Source organism: Schistocerca piceifrons, chromosome 1, assembly GCF_021461385.2.
Source record: "Schistocerca piceifrons isolate TAMUIC-IGC-003096 chromosome 1, iqSchPice1.1, whole genome shotgun sequence".
Classification (NCBI taxonomy): domain Eukaryota; kingdom Metazoa; phylum Arthropoda; class Insecta; order Orthoptera; family Acrididae; genus Schistocerca; species Schistocerca piceifrons.
In genome coordinates, this window is record NC_060138.1 from 736,300,173 (window position 1) to 736,322,883 (window position 22,711).

The 22,711-nt window shown below is 43.2% G+C and overlaps 1 protein-coding gene across 1 annotated transcript in view; it reads right to left on the reverse strand.

The window, feature by feature from the left end:
- Nucleotides 1-7,142: 7,142 nt before the first annotated feature.
- LOC124711451 (thioredoxin domain-containing protein 5 homolog) overlaps nt 7,143-22,711 on the reverse strand; it is a 119,788-nt gene continuing 104,219 nt past the window's right edge. Inside the window, exon 8 of the mRNA XM_047241540.1 lies at nt 7,143-7,387. Coding sequence (XP_047097496.1) covers nt 7,262-7,387 — 126 coding nt within the window. The 3' untranslated portion in view covers nt 7,143-7,261. The remainder of the gene's footprint in view (nt 7,388-22,711) is intronic.

The window sequence follows — 22,711 nt, forward strand, 5'->3', positions numbered from 1 at the left end:
AACAGCTGTGCAGACGGTGTCAGTGGAGAGTTGAACGTGCAAGTGTGGTATTGTGTTTCTCTGACTTTTGGCGGTTACTTCTGCGAAGTCGTTACGGCAACTTTAAAAGAACAAAGAGTGTGTGTGAGATTTTGTTTCCTGCTTAAAAAAACTGCAACGGAGACACACCAAATGCTTCAGGAAGCTTTCCAGGAGGACGCTATGAGCCGCACACAAGGTTTTCGAGTGGTTTGGGTGCTTTAAACGTGGCGAGATGTGTGTTGATGACCAAGCTCATTCTGGACGCCCTTCAACATCGCGAAATGAGGAGAACATTGAAAAGGTCCGCCAAAAGATCAACAAGGATCATCGCCAAACGATCGACCAAATTTCAACAGAGACAGGAATCAGTTGGAGCTCGTGCCAGCGGATTTTGAGTGAGGATTTGCATATGAGACGTGTTGCTGATAAATTTGTTCTGCGCCTTCTCACACAGGAGCAAAAAACCATCTGCATGAAGTGTGTCAGGACTTGAAAACAGAGATTGCACGTGATCCAAACTTCTTGAACAAAGTCATTACAGGGGATGAGAGTTGGTGTTACGGGTATGACCCAGAAACCAAGCAAGCGTCAAGCAGTGGAGGACTCCCAAACTCTCCCAGACCGAAAAAAGTAAGGCAAGTGAGGTCAAATGTGAGACGATGATCATTGTCTCTTTTGATGTTGTGGAATTGTGCATCGGGAATTCGTATCCCCCTGGCCAGACTGTTAACCAGCACTTTTACTTTGATGTTTTAAGGCGTCTGCGAGAGGATGTGAGGAGGAAACGGCCGGAACTTTGGCGATCAGGTGACTGTTTCTGCATCACGACAACGCTCCAGCAAACACGGCCTTACGAGTGATCCACTATTTGGCATCTCAGAGGTGGTCTCTCGTTCCCCACGCTCCGGATTTGCCGGATCTAGCCCCGTGCGATTTTTTCCTATTTCCATGAATGAAAAAAATGCTAAAAGGGGAGCGTTATGACGATGTGGAGGCAGTAAAAACAGCTTCGCAAAGGGCATTGGACAATATCAAACTTGAAGAGTTCCAAACACGCTTCCAACAGTGGGAAAAGAGACTTGACAAACGCATTGCATGTAATGGAGAGTATTTGAAGGTGACTGAAATAATTTTGTAAAAAGCTTCATCAATAATTTTTTAATGACAACAATCCGGTTTCTTTTGGGTCCCCCCTGGTAATTACAATTGCAGAGCACCGCACACTGGTGACTAGAGCCGCATTTCAGCAAAGTTTTTGTCAGGTCACCAGTAGATCGCTATGCAGTACAGCAAGGCCTCAAATCTTCTTCCACAGAGAACATGTTAAGCTTATTGTACTTATTGTAAACTTAAGACAGAAAAATCTTGGAGACCCATACTCAAATTTTTCAAATGGCTCTGAGCACTATGGACATAACTTCTGAGGTCATCAGTCCCCTAGAACTTAGAACTACTTAAACCTAACTAACCTAAGGACATCACAAACATCCATGCCCAAGGCAGGATTCGAACCTGCGACCGTAGCGGTCGCGCGGCCCGACTGTAGCGCCTAGAACCACTCGACCCCTCCCCCTGTACTCAATCTGGTCAAACTTACAAATTTCATCTGGGCTACCATACAGTATGCATTATGAGGTGAGCATCTAAACATACTACAGGCAACAATCATGCAATCACTGACATTAATGTTGCAGGGTATTCCAAAATTTTTCTATATAAAGATGATATCAGTGAGTTAATGCCCAAAAATCCAAAGTACAATGATATGAACATCTGGAATGTAATTGTAAAGGAATGAGTGGAGGTGACTGAATAAAAATCATTGTCTAGCAGCGGATAGGTGTTTTTATTAAGTAAATAAATAGATTACACCATTATTTTGTGTTCAAAAATGGAGAGAAAATTTCTTGCAGCAAAATACGGAATATTATGATATTTGATGTAAGTAGTACATAACTGTGGGATACACACACTATGTAATCTTTTAAAAAAAGGGGGAGGTGGGGGGAGGAGATATACACCTGAGCTACACCAGTGTATTATTTACGTCATTGGAACTCAATGACAGGTTAAATCTTTGTTAATAATATATGAAAAGACAGATTGCTACTTACTGCAAAGAAGACACGTAAGTTACAGACACACACAATTAAAAGACACTGTACATAAAATTTTTGGCCACAGCCTTCATTGGCAAAGAGAGGTTATTTGCTTGCCTCTAGAACCAAATTTACAAACAGAATAGATTATTCACAAAGGGTGGTTGTTTAACCCTCAAGCGGTAGCGCGGCTATGTACAAAGTGCACCAAGTGCAAATAACATTGTCTTGTACTGTTCCAGTGTTGTTTTACAATTGCAAGACCATATCTATTACTTCATCATTGCTTCAGTTAACACAGCAATAAGTTGTACTGCCATAAGTGCAACGTGAGCAGCAGCAATATAAAATAGCAGCGAGCTAGGTGAGAAAAGATTTACATTGTGCGCGCATGCGTGAGCGTGTGGTGTGTGTGTGTGTGTGTGTGTGTGTGTGTGTGAGGGGGACACCACCACCACCACCACCACCACCACCACCACCACCGATTCCTACTAGCACCACAATCTCACACCTGAAGCAGTTGTCAGAAGATAATTGGTAACCAAATAAGTGTTTGGCAGGGATCTGACTTAAGTCTGCCCTTAAATACTCGAGGGGGTCATTACTGTGGGGTAACACTTTTACACAGCAACAGAGTAATATTGAATGTTTCTTTTATTTTGTTTGACTAAACAGAGTTTTAGCTCACGTAACATAAGTTTCTCTTATGGTTGCTTAGTTAAAATAAGATTAAACTGTAATTTTTCTCATACATGATTATCTTGGTAACATAACGACAGCTATTCTTTACAGGTGTACAAAGTACGCCGCCTGCCCCCTCATGTTACGAAAATTGGCACACCTGCTCAAGGGTTAAGTGGTCCTCACATTGGGGCAGGGGAAGGGATTGCCTCCTGTGCCTATCGGAAATGACAATTTAACTACCTAAGTGGGATGATCATGAATTATATGAGCACTATGGGCCATGTAAATGAGCAATAAACAGTAACTTTTACAATAAGTTAAAAGTAATGTTAAGGAATTTTAAAAAATCAGCTAAAATGTAGAAGTGAATACAGTATGATTACATGCTGATTTACAAAAATGTTTTGCACCTATATGGGAGTGTATAAGTGGTATCAGCAGTACATGGAACCATAAGTATTGTTATTGGTGAGCACAATGACATGTACAGTAACGTGACTATACATTTCATGGCAGGAATAAGGCAAATGCAAGTTGCAATTTATTTAGCATACAAATGTGGGCAATGTTGCTAGACAGTGAACAATAGGATGGTCACAGCCTTCATGTGGAGAGAGAGAGAGAGGGGGGGGGGGGGGGGGGGGGCGAACACAGCAATGACACACAATATGGCTAAACATCCGACAACTGTCCAGATGTGAGGTTTTCCGTTTTCCTAAAATGCAGAAACGATGCAGTTATCTATGACGCAATCTTGATAACGCAATCTTGATAATATTGAAATCATCATAAGATTTGAAAGTGACTCACACTGGCAACTTTCTTTAGATGTTTCAAACCGTAAAACTATACATGTCATGAAACATACAAAAATGTAGTATCTTATGACTACAATATCAGTGAGTCACAACTGTGTAATTCAACTCAAACAAATACCTGGGTGAAACAATTGTGTGTGTGTGTGTGTGTGTGGTCTAATTCAAAGGGAGATTTTCGGGCCAAAAGCTTACTTGTTTAGCAGTTTTTTGTTGTGTCTTGTCTGCGACTCAACATTTCCACTATATTGGGAGTAGCAATATCTCCTTTTAATAATATTTATTTTATTTCATCCTGGGTTTCTATTGTTTGATTCTTCTTAGGTTCTCATTACACAAACTCTATTTTGTTTCCTTTCTTTCTATCCATTTTGGGGTACCAGACTACCTTCCTCTATCATCTGTATGCAGCAATGCACCTACATTTTCCAGGGTAAATTAGTGAGACCACATTTATCTATCTCAAAATGCAGCCAAGATAAACGATATCTCCGGAAGCCTCACACATATGCCAAAAACTGTACGATAACAAGTAGATTCTTGTTATTTACATTTAGAATCATTCTAGTTTAAGACTGTACCTGAGCCATATTTTGTCCTTAATCAAGGGGGCGTTAGATGTATTACTTTTTTCTGTTGTAATGACTGCATGGCCAAAACAATAAAATTAGGTCTGAATTTGCTGTACTTCATACTCAGCTGTGATATTATTTAAGAAATTAAGACGTATAAGGGGCAGTCAAATGAAAATGAAACAGACTGTACAACAAGCATGGTGCGGGCATTGTTAATACTTGCAGGTAAGTCTACTGTAGTGCCCTCTTTTGGGTATTATGAAGGAATACCGCAGACTTTCACTGTAGTACCATTCGTCTGTTAGATGTGCTTGACACGAGGTCTGTGAGTTGCTTTAACCAACTTCACTATGGAAACCATGAAAGAACAACAGCAAGGTGTGGAATGATTTTCGGCTGTGGAAGAGGTGTTAGGAAATGAAATTCATCCCCAAACACAGTGCATCATGTGCACATGCCTTTGGATGGAATGAAAGATTTCAAGAAGGCCGGGTGTCATTGACAGATTTCAGATGGCCACGACAAGCTCATCATGTCATTATCTCTTCTCTCGCTGCTGCAGTGGACCAGCCATCAGAAATGAATGGTGGAACGCATTCTGCTCATGTTGGGCATCAATCATGGTACTACTCATGTCGTCATAACAGAGCAGCTGAAATTCCGAAACATCTATGCATGGAGGGTTCCCCACAGCCTGACAAAGCAGCAGAAGTTGAACAGAATGTCAACATCACTGCAGCATTTGTAATGGTATCATGCTTAAGAATATCATTTCCTGTCACGAACGGTCAAGGGAGATGAAACCTGTTGTTACCATTTTGAGCCAGAGAGCAAGCATCAGGGCCAACAAAGGGAGCACATAAATTCACCTTCATCAAAAAATTCCAACCCGGGAATGCCAGCTCTGGGAAAGTCATGATGATCTTTCTCTTCGACTGCAAAAGGCTCGCTGCTCATTGAATTGCTGGAACGTGGTGCCACAATTAATGCACAGTGGTATGTGGACACTTCGCAAAAACCGAAGTGTGCTATCAAGTTCAAATGTCCAGGAATGTTGATGGATAGCATCATTCTGTTACACAATAAAGCCTGCCCATATGTTGCCTAGGTTGTTTTGATTATGCTACGTAAGTTTTGCTGGAAAGCCCTTACATGTCCTGTGTACAGTCCCAATCCCTCCCCATGTAATTTCCATATTTTTTGGAGCCCTGAAGACAGACATTTCTTTTGGATGAAGAGGTGCATACCTGGGTACAATCATGGTTCCATGCATGTGAATCATTCACACAGTAACCAACCCAAGGGAAGACAGATTGAAAACAGGTGAGACATCAAAATAACAACATGCAGTGGCCTCTTTGCAGTCTGTTGGTGCCTTCTGTTTGCTGAACACGTATTTATGCAAGCAGACAATGTTGTTGAGTGACACCTCAATCCAACTGCACAATCAATATTAGTTCACATCCAGTTTTCTTTGTTATGAATCAGTGTCCTTAACTTTTTGTAAGCAATAGTGAGCGAAACTTTTTTTTTTCACAACCCTGATACTATGATTTAGATCCAAATTCAGAGATGCTACAAAATGAGATACCCTACTTACCAGTGACACATTAATTACTGTACCCTCATCTCAAACCCCACGGTATTTATTCAAATTGTATTTTGGCACTTCGTGTTGGGGACAAGATATGGAAGTTAACTATCTCTCAGATTGTCAGATTACAATGTATGTACACTGAAGCACCAAAAAAACTGGTACAAGCATGTGTATTCAAATACAGAGATATGTAAACAGTCAGTCAGATGACAGCACTGCAGATGCCAACGCCTATATAAGACAACAAGCATCTGGTGCAGTTGTTAGACTGGTTATTGTTGCTACAATGGCAGGTTCTCAAGATTTAAGTGAGTCTGAATGTGGTGTTATGGTCAGTGCATGAGCGATGGGACACAGCACCTCTAAAATAGCGATGAAGTGGGGATTTGCATGTGCAACCATTTCATGAGTGTACCGTGAATATCAGGAACCCGGTAAAACATCAAATCTCTGATATTGCTGCGGCTGGAAAAAGATCCTGCAAAAACGGGACCAATGACAACTGAAGAGAATTGTTCAGTGTGACAGAAGTGCAACCCTTCTGCGAATTGCTGCAGATTTCAGTGTTGGGCCATCAACAAATGTCATCGTGTGAACCGTTCAATAAGACATCATCAATATGGGCTTTCAGAGCTGAAGGTCCACTTGTGTACCCTTGATGACCTGCTGACTGGAAACATGCTGACTGGTCCGACGAGTCTCATTTCAAATTGTATAGAGCGAATGAATGTATACAGGTATGAAGACAACCTCATGAATCTGTGTACCCTGCATGTCTGCAGGGGACTGTTCAAGCTGCTGGAGGCTCTATAATGGTGTGGGGAGTGTGCAGTTGGAGTGATATGAGACCCCTGATATGTCTAGATATGATTCTGACAGGTGACATGTATGTAAGCATACTGTCTGATCACCTGCATCCGTTCATGCCCAATGTGCATTCCAACATACTTGGGCAATTCCAGCAGGACAATGCAACAGCGCCCCCCCCCCCCCCTCTCTCCAACCTCCGGATTTGCTACAAAGTGGCTCCAGGAACACTCTTCTGACTTTAAACACTTCCACTGGCCACCAAACTTCCCAGAGATGAACATTAACCAGCATATCTGGCCTGCCCCTGTCACGTTGCGTTGCAGCACTTTTGCGTGCTTGTGGGGCCCCTACATGATAAAAGCAGGTGGCTCAGTTTCTTTGGCTCTTCAGTGTATAATAACTGGCAAGTGATTTCTTACTTGTTTATTTGGGATAATTATCACTTTTGTACCACCAAAATTATTTTCTTGTTGCAGCAGCTCAATTTACCTTCAGGTATCAAGTAAACACCTATCCACTATGGATATCAATGACAACTCAATAAAATTCAGAACCGACATGTATTCTAGAAAAATAAGATTAATGTTGATACCACTCTCAATATCAAGTGTACAGCTTGGTACTTCTTTAACATATCTAGTCTAATACATCAGTCTTATTTCACAGCTCATCATGTGGCATGTGTTTAGAAACAAACTCATATAAGTCATCCAGAGTACGTGAACCATTGTATTCTGCTATCCGTTTCCCATCTTTGTACAGAAAGAGGCTAGGAAAACCATCCACCTGGAAACAGAAAAGGAGATTAAAATGGTATGAAGATAAGTTTTTCTTTGTCTATAAACCTCAGTGCTAACAAAAATTAATAAAAATAAAAGCTTTCATATGATGACACAGTGTAAGTATTGTGCACAAAACATAGTAGATAGTAAAACATGAGCTAGTTTCAGTTCAGAGGTGATATAGGGAAGGACAGTGTGTGAAGTAGGTGAAGAAGAGAAAATGATGTGTAAAGGATGAGCCAGACAATAGGAGATTTTACTTTATTATATGAGCCTCCAACTAGTAACTTCATTACTCCATTACGGCCAAGCCACGGCCGGCAGTGTTAGCTGCCTGTAAATTCTTTCGTCCCACGGTCTAGTAACAGGAAGTCAGCACCGAGAAAGGGCACCTTGTTCACGCGCCTCTCTCGTGTGCTGACGAGGTAACGCCGTCCCAGGCGTCGCTTAGCAGGCAACGCTCTGGAAAGTTCCATGCCGCCCGCACGGTTTGCTCGGTCCTGACCAATCAGGGTGGAGGAAGCCGCGTGGTGCGTCGAACATACCCGGCCGCCCGTCGCCGGGCCCGCTCTCTTGTATTCTTGCTCACCAGCGAGTCGGATGCGCGTCCTGTAGCACTGAACATCTCCCGCTTCTCCCGGTGCTACGGCACTGTGGACTTAGTTTTGGCAGACAACCACTTTCGGTAGCTTCGCGAACAATGTTCGCCAAATTGTAAGCTCTGGCTCACCCTCACCTCCCTAGGCCTATGTAGCCCCTTTCATCATGCTTTAGCCAATAAATGGCCTTTCTCTAAAAATTACACTATTATTCCATAACGCCCACCGCCTGCCCATACGCGCCATCCTGTACAATTGGTGTCAGAAGTTTGGATCCGTTCCCGTAGTGACTTTGTCGCTACACTAAATTTTTCCCGGCAAAACGCCGTACACTTCGCGCATGGAATGCGCCAACCGGCCGCCACGTTTGCTGCACGTGGGCCGTGGCTGCGCCAGTGAACACGCACAGGGCGCGCGCTGCAGCGAGGCAGCCCACGCTAGTCAGCCACGTGAGCCGCACGCCGCCGCGCTGCCCGCTGCCTGAGTTCGAGGGGCCTGCGCTGCGCTGCCCGACCTGCCGGGCCGCCGTCATCCGCCGCTGTCACCGACGCGCCAGGGGCTGCCGCCATCGCCGACCGGCCGAGCCAGCGCCGTCCGCCGCCAACACATTCGCCGCCGCCCGAGGGTCCGGACGCCGCCGTCGCCGCCGCCCGCCGACCACCGCTCGCCGCCACTGCACCATGCCGTCGCCGCCACCAATGCGTCGTACCATCGCCATCACCATGTAAGTCGCCGCGATGCTTACAACTATATCTTCGACGATCTTCCGCCGCTGGATTGAGAATCTTTGTGGCCGTCCTTTTTTTGTAACAATCATTACTTTTTTCTGGTCACTAGCGTCCCATAAAATTGTAAACATGCCGATAGGGACACGAGCGACGGAACGGGATACCCCCGTAGAGGCACCTGCCTCGCAAGACCCGCTCGAGGCCATAAATGCACAAATGCGCCAGTTACTCGCACAAAATCAGGAGCTACTTGAGCAAAACCGCGTCTTGAAACAGACGCTGGAAGCTAGTGCGCGAACTTCCATACCTGTGGCTAGCTCCGCCCCTGCAACTAACACTAATTCTGTCTCTAATACAAACGCCACAATTTCTGCTAACATGGCGACTGTAAGCAATTTTCCTGCGGCTGATTTCATTCCCACCTTTTCTGGGAAGTCCCACGAAAATGTGGCTATGTTCTTACAAAATATTCGTGATGTGGGTCGCACGTGTGCCTGGCCGGATGATCTATTGGTCAATGTAGCCAGACTCAAGTTGACAGGGGAAGCACGAATGTTCATAGAAACGGTGGACGAATTGCGTGACACGCATGAATTTGAAGTATTGGCCCGCGGATTGACTACACGTTATTCCGATACCAGAGGTACCGCATATTACAGAGATCAGTTATCAACCCTTAGGCAGAAGCCTAACGAGGATTTTGATGCCTTTGCAGATCGCATACGAGCAGTGTCTTGTCGTACCTATAAGCTAGGTGAAAATGCCAGTGAAAACAGAATTTTGCGCTCAGAAGCGGAAGCGCGTGCAATTGATGCATTTGTTCGCGGTATTGACCCCCGCATCGGAGTAGAAGTCAAAGCGGCCTCCCCCACTTCTCTGTTTGAAGCTGTTCGTTTGGCAATGTTACGCGAAGAGGTACTGCGTTTTTGCGCTGCCGCACCGCGCCCAACGGACCCAGTACCGGTCCCAGCAAAAGAAGCATTTTGTCAGCGTTGTGGGAAGCCCAACCATACGGCAATGCGCTGTCGCGCGCCGTATTGCACTATTTGCCAGACAGTAGGTCATGCTAATAATGTTTGCCCCACAAAGTCACCATTCTCTAATCAGATGCGCGGCCACCGCCGCAACGCAGGGTCGAATCAGGGAAACGCTTGGGGGTCAGGTTCCGCCACTCACCCGCGCCCCCGACAGAAATAATACACCCGGTTAGGACCGAAAAATGTAAAGAGGTGGAACACGTTAGTCTATTTGGCGTACTCGGGAACAAATCAGTTAGAATTTTAGTTGATACTGGTGCTCAAGTTAGTGTATTGTTTGTGGAGAAAAATGATCGAAGGGTGTTACAGCCACCCCGGTACAATATCAGTGGCCTTGGAGAGGAAGTAATTGTCCCTGCAGGTTCGTGTGTGGTGAATCTGCAAATAGACGGTGGTAAATACAGTCAGAGGATGGAGGTAGTGAGGCTAAAGAAGGGTGAATTTGACATCATACTAGGGAATGACTTCCTGCACCGTTATCAGGGGATAGTGGACTATCGAACGCGAACTGTGCAGTTCGGCGAAGCAATTCACCGATTTGGCAGTGCGCACCCCCGTCAGACGCGAGGGAGCTGCGAAAGGCGCCGTTCACAGTTTCCCATAAAACCGCAGATGTGGGCGATAAAAACCACTAACCCTGTGAGGATAAAAGGCGGAAGTGGAAAGATTCTCTGGATAGATGTCAAAAATCAAGAACGCCCCAAGACAGACATTCTGGTTGACCTGCTCACCCAGAATGATGTTTTAGATCGTCAGTCAGTACATATAAAGAGAAGTATCTGCCGACCGGAAAGGAGACAGAAGGGTTTTGCGATACCAGTAAGTATAGATAATTTTGGTGTAGAAGATGTTGTGATACCGAAGGGTACTATTGTTGCCAGTGGTCAGGAAATTTTTGAGGAAATAAGAGGAGCTGAGAAGCAGCGAAATAAAGATAAGAAAGGAAGGAAAGGAAAGAAATGTTCAGTTAGAGAAGTGCGATATGTCGCGTCGACGATAAGGAGTCAGTTAGCGGAGAAGTTAGGTCATTTAAATAGTGAGGAGAAAAGGATGTTGCAGCCCGTATTAGAGGAATTTTCGTGGTTGAAGAGAGGCAGTTTCTACCGGCTACGGATTTGGTTCAGCACGGAATTCCGACCGCAGAAGCTCGGCCTATTACGCCAGTAGTTCCATCCAAAAAAGCAAGAAAGAAGGTAATACAACCGCCTAGACAGCAACGTAGATATGCTCTAAGGTCAAACCCCTATGATTTGCGTTCCTGAAAGTAGGTCTGGAATGGTATGTAAACAGTTGGAAAAGTCCTGCATGCAGCAAGAGAATTAATTGAGGGAAAACACCGTAGTTACTATACATTTAATTAAATTGTGCATGTTAGTTATAAGTAGACATAAGAATTGGCAACTGTTGGTAACTGGTAATAGAATTTATGACGTCACATGTTAATGGAAGTGACTGAAGTTATGTGATCATTTTGTCTTGTCATTTAACGTCTCCAGTCATGTTACCGTAGCAGTCGAGAATTAAAACCACAAACATTCTTTAATCATGGAATTAAGGGGAAAGTTGTCCTTGTCAAAAGAACACGTAGAGAAAGAATCAGTTAATCTTGTACATTTCAAAGAGATTCACATTTCACTTGTTAATTTAGTGAATAGTGCACGAACACAGCTATTAAAGCTTTACCATAAAAACATGATACTAATACGCCTTCGTAACTGCCAGTAGATCAGTGACTACATGCAGCCGTCTACCTGTACTTTGAAAGACGCCCTATTACATGTATGTTTTGCTAAATGATCACACAACGATAAAAACATGAATAAATACGTCCAAGTTAAACAACCAATATGTTACTCTAAAGTAAGTCTTTCCCAAGTGATATTTTATTGTTTTCATGATGCGATATGAACAGACAACAAGGTAAGTTTTCTTGGTACCACGTATTTCTGTATATTAAATGCCACGGAAGGAGTGCGTAAATACCTCCACTGTGGTCTACAGCTGTTCACATGCGCCGAGTCCCGCCCCTCCCTGTCAGCTGGCGACGCGGCCCCCTTCCCTTCCCCATCCACCGGCCTGCCGAGAGAGCGGCCATTGCAGTTCCCCCTTCCCCACCCACCGCCTCTGTCCTTGGTGCGTGCAGCATCTGCACCTCTCCCCTCGCCCCTCCTCACCACCCAACCATCGCCCTGCAGGCCACGTGCCACAGCCACGCTACACATTCGTATATTCGTACGTTGCAGTTTAAACAGCAAACCTAAAGTGATAGTTATAGAAATAAACTCGCCAGCTTAATATCGCCCTGCAGATTTTACTAGTCTGATCTAAGGATGGAGATCTATTTGTGTTGTCGGAGAGAGAACTTTTCCTGGAAAGCATTGACTAAACCATCAGGATTAGTAAACGTTGGAATTTCAGATCGATCTCCGGCTATGTTGGATCACCACCACGGTTAATAAACGGATCTATATGGCGTCAAGAAAGCCGGCACTTGCCGCTATATCTGTCCTGTAAACGACCGCTGTGTGGGGAACGCGTTAGCCAAGGAGTTGGGTTTGGAATGCCATCGCAAAATACAGTTTATCTAGAAGCCTAACACCTGCCAGTTACCTAAATTTTAGAAGAACAGAGTGTTTAAATAAAATAATTGGAACCCGATAGTTTTGTGACCTCTAGCGATTGAAGTTATTAGAGTCCCTTAGAAAAGAACATCCTCCATGCATAACTGTCGTAAACAACATAACTCTGGAAGGAAATTTTGTGACTGTACCGAGAGATAAACTCCATGCGTAGCAAGAGGACGGACCCAGCGTGGACGCCAGTTATGCCGCCGAGCCAGTGAAACCGGACGCAGCCGTAGTGTCAGCTGTGCTGTCAGCAACTTACAGTCTCACGAGCGCGACGCGTGTCGCACCTTAGCACCTCAAGCTGTACTGAATCTCAACACAGAAATTCTTAACTATTATATAACGAACCCTATGAATAACGTTATGCACATTTTCAATAGTCAGGAACTTACTTTGCTCCCTACACACTCTTTATATGACAAATGAACTCTAATTTTATAAAAAACCAAAGCACCGACAGGTAAGTCATATCGACGTCTTCCGAGATGCAACTAGCTTCGTCGAGCCGCCAATATTGATTATATGGAAGCAGGTAAGTGAGAGAATGAACAAAAAAGAACAACAAATACACACCGGAACGATTGACTGGGTGACTGATAATCACAAATATTTGCAAAAACAAATCAACACAGGAACCGGTTTATCACACGTTTAATAATTATTGGCCTGTCCATTGAAGGAGACATAAAATCATTTTTCATCAGAATCTTGCTAAAGGAAGTATTAACGTGACACTACACTATTCCACAGCATTACACACAACATTGCCACTGCTTAATGACAGTTTTCCTGTGGGTAGAAGTACCAAAGATCGGTTGGAATGAAAATACAAACGAGAGCTTAAAGGAATACCAGGGGATGCTTACATTCATTTTGCTACGAAATGTAACTGGGGGATAAGGAAGTTTTGTTTGAAGGAAATAATATTTTAAACTTTTGCTTTTGTTACGGTTTTGCCACCGCTTATATCACTATGACGAGTTGCCAATTACTTATGTCAAATTGCTTGTGTCTAATTGATTACGTCCAATTACTTATGTCTAATTACTTGTGTCCAATTACTTAAGTCCATGTATTATCTTATTGTTGTTCATTTTGACTGTTTTATTACTAACTATTTAGAGAATTTTGCTAAAGTTTTGCCAGCACCAGTAATTTAGTATTTGTATCAGCCTAGTGTTTCCATGTGTCGCTGTGTTACTATACTGATGAGGATAATAATTTTGTAGGATTTCAAGCATGCTAGAGTAAGTTCCCTAGTACTGCCAATTATTTGTTTAATAATAATGATGTCTTAGGTGATAAATTGTTTTGGAAGAGTAGTTTAGGATGTAACCATGCTTTATTATCATTTTTATTTGAATGTTTATCAGGAGGGACATACCACATGCCTACCCCCGTGATAGATAACGTAAACAGAGTGAATCATACCCCCAGAACGAGCAAGTTTTGGCTATATACCTGGTCTGTTGGATGAACAAGAGAACCACACCCGCAAGGGCACGTACCTTACGTGACGCGGCTGGCACCCGCGCGGTCCCTTAGCTGTCTGTGTCGTTTCTTCACATTTCCGTTTCGCGACATAGTCCATCCTACCCACCTCCATCTTTCCTCTCTCAACACAACACATGAAGAGTCATACACCACCCGCAAGGGCACGTACCTTACGTGACGCGGTTGGCACCCGCGCGAACCCTTAGGTGTCTGTGTCGTTTCTTCAGTTTTCGGTTTCGCGACATAGTCCATCCTACCCACTTCCATCTTTCCTCTCTCAACACAACACTGAAGAGTCATGCACCACCCGCAAGGGCACGTACCTTACGTGACGCGGCTGGCACCCGCGCGGTCCCTTAGCTGTCTGTGTCGTTTCTTCACTTTTCCGTTCCGCGACATAGTCTGTTCTACCCACTTTCATCTTTCCACTATCAACAGAACAACCCTTGAAGAGTCATGCTCCACCCGCAAGGGCACGTACCTTACGTGACGCGGCTGGCACCCGCGCGGTCCCTTAGCTGTCTGTGTCGTTTCTTCACTTTTCAGTTCCGCGACATAGTCTGTTCTACCCGCTTTCATCTTTCCACTATCAACAGAACAACCCTTGAAGAGTCATGCTCCACCCGCAAGGGCACGTACCTTACGTGACGCGGCTGGCACCCGCGCGGTCCCTTAGCTGTCTGTGTCGTTTCTTCACTTTTCAGTTTCGCGACATAGTCCATCCTACCCACTTTCGTCTTTCTACTATCAACCGAACAACACTGAAGAGTCATGCACCACCCGCAAGGGCACGTACCTTACGTGACGCGGCTGGCACCAGCGCGGTCCCTCAGCTGTCTGTGTCGTTCCTTCACTTTTCCGTTTCGCGGCATAGTCCGTTCTACCCACTTTGATCTGTCAACTTTCAACAGACACAATACTATTCAGTCCAGACTTTGATCTTCCATCTCGAAGAAGAGTTCACGAGAACAGTGTTCCGTGCTCTCTGACGACAGCTGATCAGGCAACGTCAGACGCGAACCGCGTCTAGCCCGCAGCTAAACGCCAGTAAGCGGAAATCTCTGTTCAAAACCTTGAGCCTTCTTTGTTTCCCCATTGTATTTTCCGAAGGAATACCGACTATTGAAGTAGTAGCATTTAACTGTATGACGTGTCCCAGGACACTGCGATACAAGCAAGGATAGACGGAGTTTTAAGCAACCAGCTGGGCCCGAGGAGGCCAGCACTACGGAGTTACAGAGACGGCGAATTTGGTCGCAAAGTAAAGTTAGTCGCAAGATGTTGAGAGGATGAAGACGGTGAATTTTGTCGCGCAGTAAAGTTTCGTTTTAGGTGAGAGAAGTCGTGTTTTAGGAAGAAGTAAGTAGCAGCTATCTTGGAGTCGCAGAATTGTCATTTACACAGTTAAATAGGCGATAACGTCGTGTAAACGATGCGCCTGGCACTGTACCTTCATAAAGGGAAAGTCCTTCAGAAATTACGCTCAACTTAGTCTTTCCTAATCCGATTCCTTACACTCTCTGTGTCCACTATGGACATCGTCGAGATTTGTTTCTCTCCTTTCGTTAGCAACAGCGTTGACATCCTACGACACAATCTACGCCCCACCTGCACCAAACTGGTGTCACTTTTCTTTGTCAGTCTCACTTTATGGTGTTCAGCAAATATATTGAGTTACGTGAAAATTCTTCTCAAAATGTGAATGTTATTACACTTGGATGGTTAGCCCAAGGAGGCATTTAACTTTTTTGTTTGTTATTGATATGGCATTTGCAACAATTTGATATGATACTTGTGTGCCTCATTTCTACATTTATGTATGTTTATGTAGTTTTAAACAGAACCTACTGTAACAACACGTCTAGCGTGATGTCACGCGTAATCCCACTTCTATTTTGTTGCATTTGACAGTCGGCATTTGACAGTCATAGACCCCTCAGCTGCCGCGTGCAGCCCTGACGACGCGCTGGCTTTTGAAGTTATCTGCCACGCGCCTTTCTGACGTAGCCTCCGCGCAGGTCTTTAGCAAACGGTTCCTGTTGGAACACCACTTATAACCTTTCATGCCACCACGCATTACTTAGTATTCGCACCCCTTTAATTATGTTTTTTATACCTGAAAGCTCATTCATGATTCCCTTGTCAGCTAACGTTCAAGTTTTACCTAAAAAATCAAATAATCACATCCTAACGTCAATTGATGATTTGCTAAGACATGAAAAAGGACAAATTTCTTACGTTCGCCTGTTGGCACTTAAATGAATGGTAAACAGCCACAAACTAAACTCAACAATAAAGAGTAAACAAGAACCTATCAGGCATGTGCCCTCCCTTAGTTTTAAGAGTGAAACTGAGATATCAGTTAATGTGGAAAAACTAGCGTAGTGTAGTGAAGTGTTTCCTTAGTAATAACTCCCTTTTCAACTGTGTTTTGAAATGTGTGAATCTCCCCTCATACTCCCCCTGCGCTGAGTTCCAGTGCACGGACCTGGCCACGGCCACGCCCCCTTCCCGCCGACAGCCTGCGCGCTGTCCGCTGAGGACAACACACCACACCGCCTCGTGCCAGGCGCCCCCGCCGTGACTCATCAGTGGTGATGTGTTTAAATTTTCAACTTATTTTAACAAAAGCAAAAAAAAAGACATTTTTACTTCAACTTAGCAACAAGAACACTTGGCATGTTTACCTAATTCACACTGTTATGTTTTGTTCTAATTTTGTTTTGATATTTTATGATGTTTTGATGTTTTATTATGATTCTTGTATACACAAATATTGTTGACATGTGTAAGTCCCCTTGCGACCCTTAGGAGGTCTTTAGAGTCTCTATATCCTCCCGTAGGTTAAGACCCCTGCCGTCTTCCGTGAGGGCCATTCTTAATCAAGCAATGTTTACTTTGTTTTGCAAGCTAAATTTGTTTACATTTAAATGCTAATTACATTGAGCGAATTCACATACGTTCTCCGCTCCCACGGAAGGGGGAGGAATGTAAAGGATGAGCCAGACAATAGGAGATTTTACTTTATTATATGAGCCTCCAACTAGTAACTTCATTACTCCATTACGGCCAAGCCACGGCCGGCAGTGTTAGCTGCCTGTAAATTCTTTCGTCCCACGGTCTAGTAACAGGAAGTCAGCACCGAGAAAGGGCACCTTGTTCACGCGCCTCTCTCGTGTGCTGACGAGGTAACGCCGTCCCAGGCGTCGCTTAGCAGGCAACGCTCTGGAAAGTTCCATGCCGCCCGCACGGTTTGCTCGGTCCTGACCAATCAGGGTGGAGGAAGCCGCGTGGTGCGTCGAACATACCCGGCCGCCCGTCGCCGGGCCCGCTCTCTTGTATTCTTGCTCACCAGCGAGTCGGATGCGCGTCCTGTAGCACTGAACATCTCCCGCTTCTCCCGGTGCTACGGCACTGTGGACTTAGTTTTGGCAGACAACCACTTTCGGTAGCTTCGCGAACAATGTTCGCCAAATTGTAAGCTCTGGCTCACCCTCACCTCCCTAGGCCTATGTAGCCCCTTTCATCATGCTTTAGCCAATAAATGGCCTTTCTCTAAAAATTACACTATTATTCCATAACGCCCACCGCCTGCCCATACGCGCCATCCTGTACAGATGAATGGAAACAATACAACAATTCAATATGATAGATGTGCAGAAATAGTGTAAAAAGAGAACAGTATAACAGAAGAATAGAGGAAAGACGAGAGCATCTTAGGGGAGATAAATGAGTGAATACATTATTCCTTGCAGAACAACTTTCCAAAGCAGTCAATGGCTGGATGGTAATGGGAAACTAAGGGGTTGCTACTGTATTTGTGGAAGTACAGGCTATGTTGACAGGAGGGGACTGTTGTTAAATTTGTTTACAGACAAGTTCAATACAGTACGTTGCAGGAAAGCCTGGGAGTTGTTACTGATTTAAGTACTGAGGAATCTGGTATCTGAGCAGATTCATTTAGCACTGAATTATTAAGCTGTAAGGAACCAAGTGCTCTAGATGGAAGTGATGCCATTGGTCAAACTGGACACATTGTTGCAGTCATTTTGTTCTTGTCAAATGCTCATTTCCCTAAAGCTTAAGAAATCCTCGGTAAAAGTATCTGCTCCAACACTAAAACACTCAATAAATATCTGCATATTATTAACACTTCCATTTTCCTGCCTACCAGACAATCACAACTACCACTCCATTATACCTGAATATAGATATTTTTTTAATTAGAAAGATAAAGTGATGTAAGTTATTTGTGTTAAAACAATTACCCCAGAAGAAATTCTAATATAACAGTCTCCTCCTCCCCATTCCTATCACCATCCAGCACCCAGTTATGAGCATAAAACATGGTACGCGGTAAGTCTATAATTTACTGAAGAATGGCGCACTGTAAATTTAAGATGTAAACAACACAAATTAAGAAATAACATCAAGCCTAGAGGAGGTCCCAGACAAGTGCTGAATATGTCTTGTGATAAAAAAACAATGTGTTTCATGGAATGCAGATTTGCAATATTCTGCTAAAGCTGTCAATATGTTTGAAACAAAACATTTTATTTAACACTACTGGTCTCCTTAGTCATCTTAAAGCAAACATTTATATATGTTCATTTGTACATAGCATTAAAAGATCTTACAGTATGTTATACAATAAACAGAACATCAGAGAATACTCCAAGATCATCAGAATTTTGTAAACCATGCTGAAATGCATCATTAGCTTAAAGTACGTATTCGTAGGTCCAGATTCACACTGAAGCACGCCCCTACCTAGTATTAAGGTTTCCAGTATACCAATTTTCTTGGAGTACCTGCAGCTGTATTATCTCATGTTTGGTTCTTTATTAAGGCATTCTTCCATAAATGCCAGAAAATGAAAATGTGCACTTGAAATTCAGTAAACAGTTGAAACTAGCCAATAGTATGGAATGCAACACTTTGCTTCAAATAAATAGACTGCCTCTATGGAAAAGATTAATAAAAGCCAAATTTTCTTTAGCTAACCGATAAAAATAACTTCAATGTTCTGCAAGCTGATTAATGCTTCACTACCAATAATGTGGAAATACAATAAAATAAGAGAGCTGAAACATATTTTAGTCATCTGTAATTATGTGAATGTATTTTAATTCACTTTATAGCTCCCGGCAACAGAAATCTGTTTTATCATCATTTGACGTAAGCGCTGTAAACATAGAGAAAACAGCAAAATTACGTCGGCAAATCAGGAAGCCTGGAAATGCCAGAAAATTTTTTTCTGGGTGCCTTCTGGCTGCTTGATGCTAATGCTTATACAGTTAACAACTGTGCTTCATGTCACCAGAAGCTGGAAAAGGCACTACTCATACACGACTTCAGCTCTGTGCATGTGCATTAGGCTGCTGGCAACTGCTGAAATGAACCAAATGTAAGTAGGTATGACATCATGCTCAACAAAAACAGTTTCCAGTTAACGAGTATTGTATCTTTGTCCCAAACCCTTTGACACATCTTGCTGTTAGCAGACTCTTGTGTGTGCACTGTTTTTGTTGTTGTAATGACATATTTTTTTGTAACTGAAATCTTATTTTGTTGTTTCTCTCTCGATTATGTTTTAATGCTGGAGCATAATTATGTAGTTGCAGACTAAATAAAATTCTTTTTTAGAATATCAGCTCTTACCAGCCAAAACTACAAAGATGTAACTGAAAACTAAAACAATGAAAAATTCCCAGGTTTTCCCAGTTTTCTCCCAGATAAAAAAATCCCTAGGTTTTCCCAGATTTCCTGGTTGTCCTGACGCACACACACCTTGAGATTCATTATCAGCAGTACTCTACAATTATTCACACACACACACACACACACACACACACACACACACACACACAAATGTGAAATGGGGGAAGTTAACTGGGAGGAGGTGACAGGATGGAGGTAGGGGAAACTGTTTGGATAGGAGTGTGGGGACAGCAGGATTACGGAGACTGAGGCGAGGCCAATTATGGGAGCAACGGATATGTTGAAAAGATAACTCCCATTAGGCCAAGAAAATTAGAGTTCTGCTTTTGCTTTTGAAAAATAGTGGAATTCTGGAAACTGTTTTAACCACTCAAGTAGGCCCCTGTTATGAGCAATCTGAGTTTGCCCCAATTCCTGAGTGAAGCTTCAGCTGTGATGAAAAGAAAACCACACAAAACTTTGCTATTTGATTCAAATTTCTTATAGAAAATCCTTCAAATTGTGTTTTCAAAAAGTCAAAGAAAGAGACAAAAAACCTACCTGGTAAGTAAATATCGCTGTTATTTGATTATACGTTAATGACACGGTTAACGATCAACATCAACTTTCCATTGAATGAAATTTTTCCAGTATCCACTTTCCTTACTTTTTTGCTGTCACATAATCCCTAACCTACATGTTATCGAGATAATAGTTTTGAAAATTATGAAATTAGAAGAATAATATTAATACACTGTATTACATATAGAATAAAATTGTTTGCAAGGGAATTAGTGAAAATAAATAGGCTTATTATTGTTTTATTAGGAATGGAAATGGAAATGTCGTGTGGCTAGGGCCTCCCGTCGGGTAGACCGTTCGCCTGGTGCAGGTCTTTCGATTTGATGCCACTTCAGCGACCTGCGCGTCGAAGGGGATGAAATGATGATGATTAGGACAACACAACACCCAGTCCCTGAGCGGAGAAAATCTCCGACCCAGCCGGGAATCGAACCCGGGCCCTTAGGATTGACAGTCTGTCACGCTGACCACTCAGCTACCGGGGCGGACATAAAGAAAATTTATTCAGTTAACAATAAATTGACTTTCATATGATTCTATAAAATGGTGTTAAAGTAATACAATAAAACAACATATCTTATTATTAAAAATTAATGTTCAGCAAAGTACAATCAGTTTTTCTTGATTTTACATCCTTGGAGGATGAGGGTCCAATTAACATTAATTTTTCCATTTTTTTCTGTGTTTACATTTTTGATGGGCTCTGTTCTTCCTTCTTCCAAAATGTTGTTACCTATGTCATAGTAATTAATGTCAGTAATGGGGATGTCATTTGGAACACTGCTGCAGGTTTAGCTTATGTATAGTTTGCAAATGGTGGTGAACTCAATGCTGTTTTCCCTGCTAGAACAGTATCTATGGCATACCCTGCCACATGTGCTGTCAATGGCTTTCAACATTTCTGCAAATGCTGCTCTTTGGTGATGAGAACTGCCAAGAGGCCAAACTCTGAGGCCTTTCAGCATCATTCCAGCGAGTCTAGAGGATGGTTTTTCCAAGCTTGCACCTGCAAACATGTTCTCTGGGAATGCTCTCAAACAGTTGCTTCTGTAGGAGGCAAAGAGGTGCGGTAGACTGATCTCTTTGATATACATTTTTTATGGGTTTGATAGTGATTCACATTTAAGGACTTTGTTTCCTTTTCCCATTACAGGGCTACTACAAACTTACTTCAAGCCTCATCAGCTTCGTTAGCAGCTGAATCTCTGCTGCTTTCTGTAAGTCATTTTTTGTCTCCAATGCTTTTAGGGAGTTTAGGTTTTCCTTTTCTGCAAAACGACAAAGTTGTATCGCAGCCACTGAGGCATGTTTTCAACACCTGAGACAACTCGAAATTTAGAGGGCTGTAGACTATGTCACGTTCTGCCTTTGACAGGCTTCAGTGGACAGAATCGCAGAAAGGTTAACGTCCTCTCTTCAGGCTACATGCTATGACAGGTGCTCCTAAATCCAAACTGATTGTTGTGTACATAGTTCTGCATAATCAGCGCATACACAACTTTCCCACTAGAGAGCGCCCCGCTAAGCACAACAGCGCAGGCACAGCGCTCATCAGTTTCCGCACTATGAGATGGCGCTGCCTTAGAGACGGACCAAATTCTGCTTCCGCCGATCCGCATATTGATATGTAACGCAGCCAATAAGATTGCTGCTAACGTAGAACCTTTTCTCCTCACAGATCACACTCGCACAGTGATACCTGAATGCGTGAGGTATTATAACGAGTGTACAGACCTCCGATTAGTCAGTCTGCATTAGTCTGTACCAGTCTGCATTTGTCTGCACCAGTCTATAGTCAAGTTTCAGTCTGCGCCTAATAAGATTACCATATTCCTGTACATAGCCATGAAGATAAATGAATAGACACCTTGTCAAGTATCAGAGATATGTGAGAATAAGATTAACGTACCAAGACCAAAGGAACTTCAGATTGTCAATTGTAAATAGCATCCAGAATCAAGTTATGTAAGGTTTATGCTTTTTATTATTTTAATAAATGTGTGTGAAAATTGATCGAGTTCTGTTTAAAGTTGGTCACTGTCAATCTGCTACTCTAAGCGTGCAAGTGGCATTTTTATCATCTGACCTAACGGCAGAAGATAAACAAGCCACAATAAGACCACGAGACATATTGCTGACACTCGTCTACTTCGTTAGAGCGACAAGTCAAATAATCTGATGGTGTGTGTACCGAAGGTCTTACAGTACGCACACCACATTGGCGATGAGGATGGGATCATTTCAACCTGAGGCTAATGGACTCGCCAAACGATTGGTACGAACGTTCAAGGCACACATGACAAAGTTGGTGCAACAGTACAACAAAGAGACTTCCTTATTAATTTTTCTGTCACAATACAGAGCTACTCCGCACGAGGCTCAGTCACCAGCAGAAAAACTGCGTGGGCGACAACACAGGACTTTGATGTCTATCCTAAAACCCACAATGCATCCAGAAAATGATCAATGAACGTCGAAAGGACGACGATTCAACGTAAACGACAAAGTCCTCGTAACTGTCTACAGTCAAGAAAAACGTACTTGGACACAAGGAATCATTG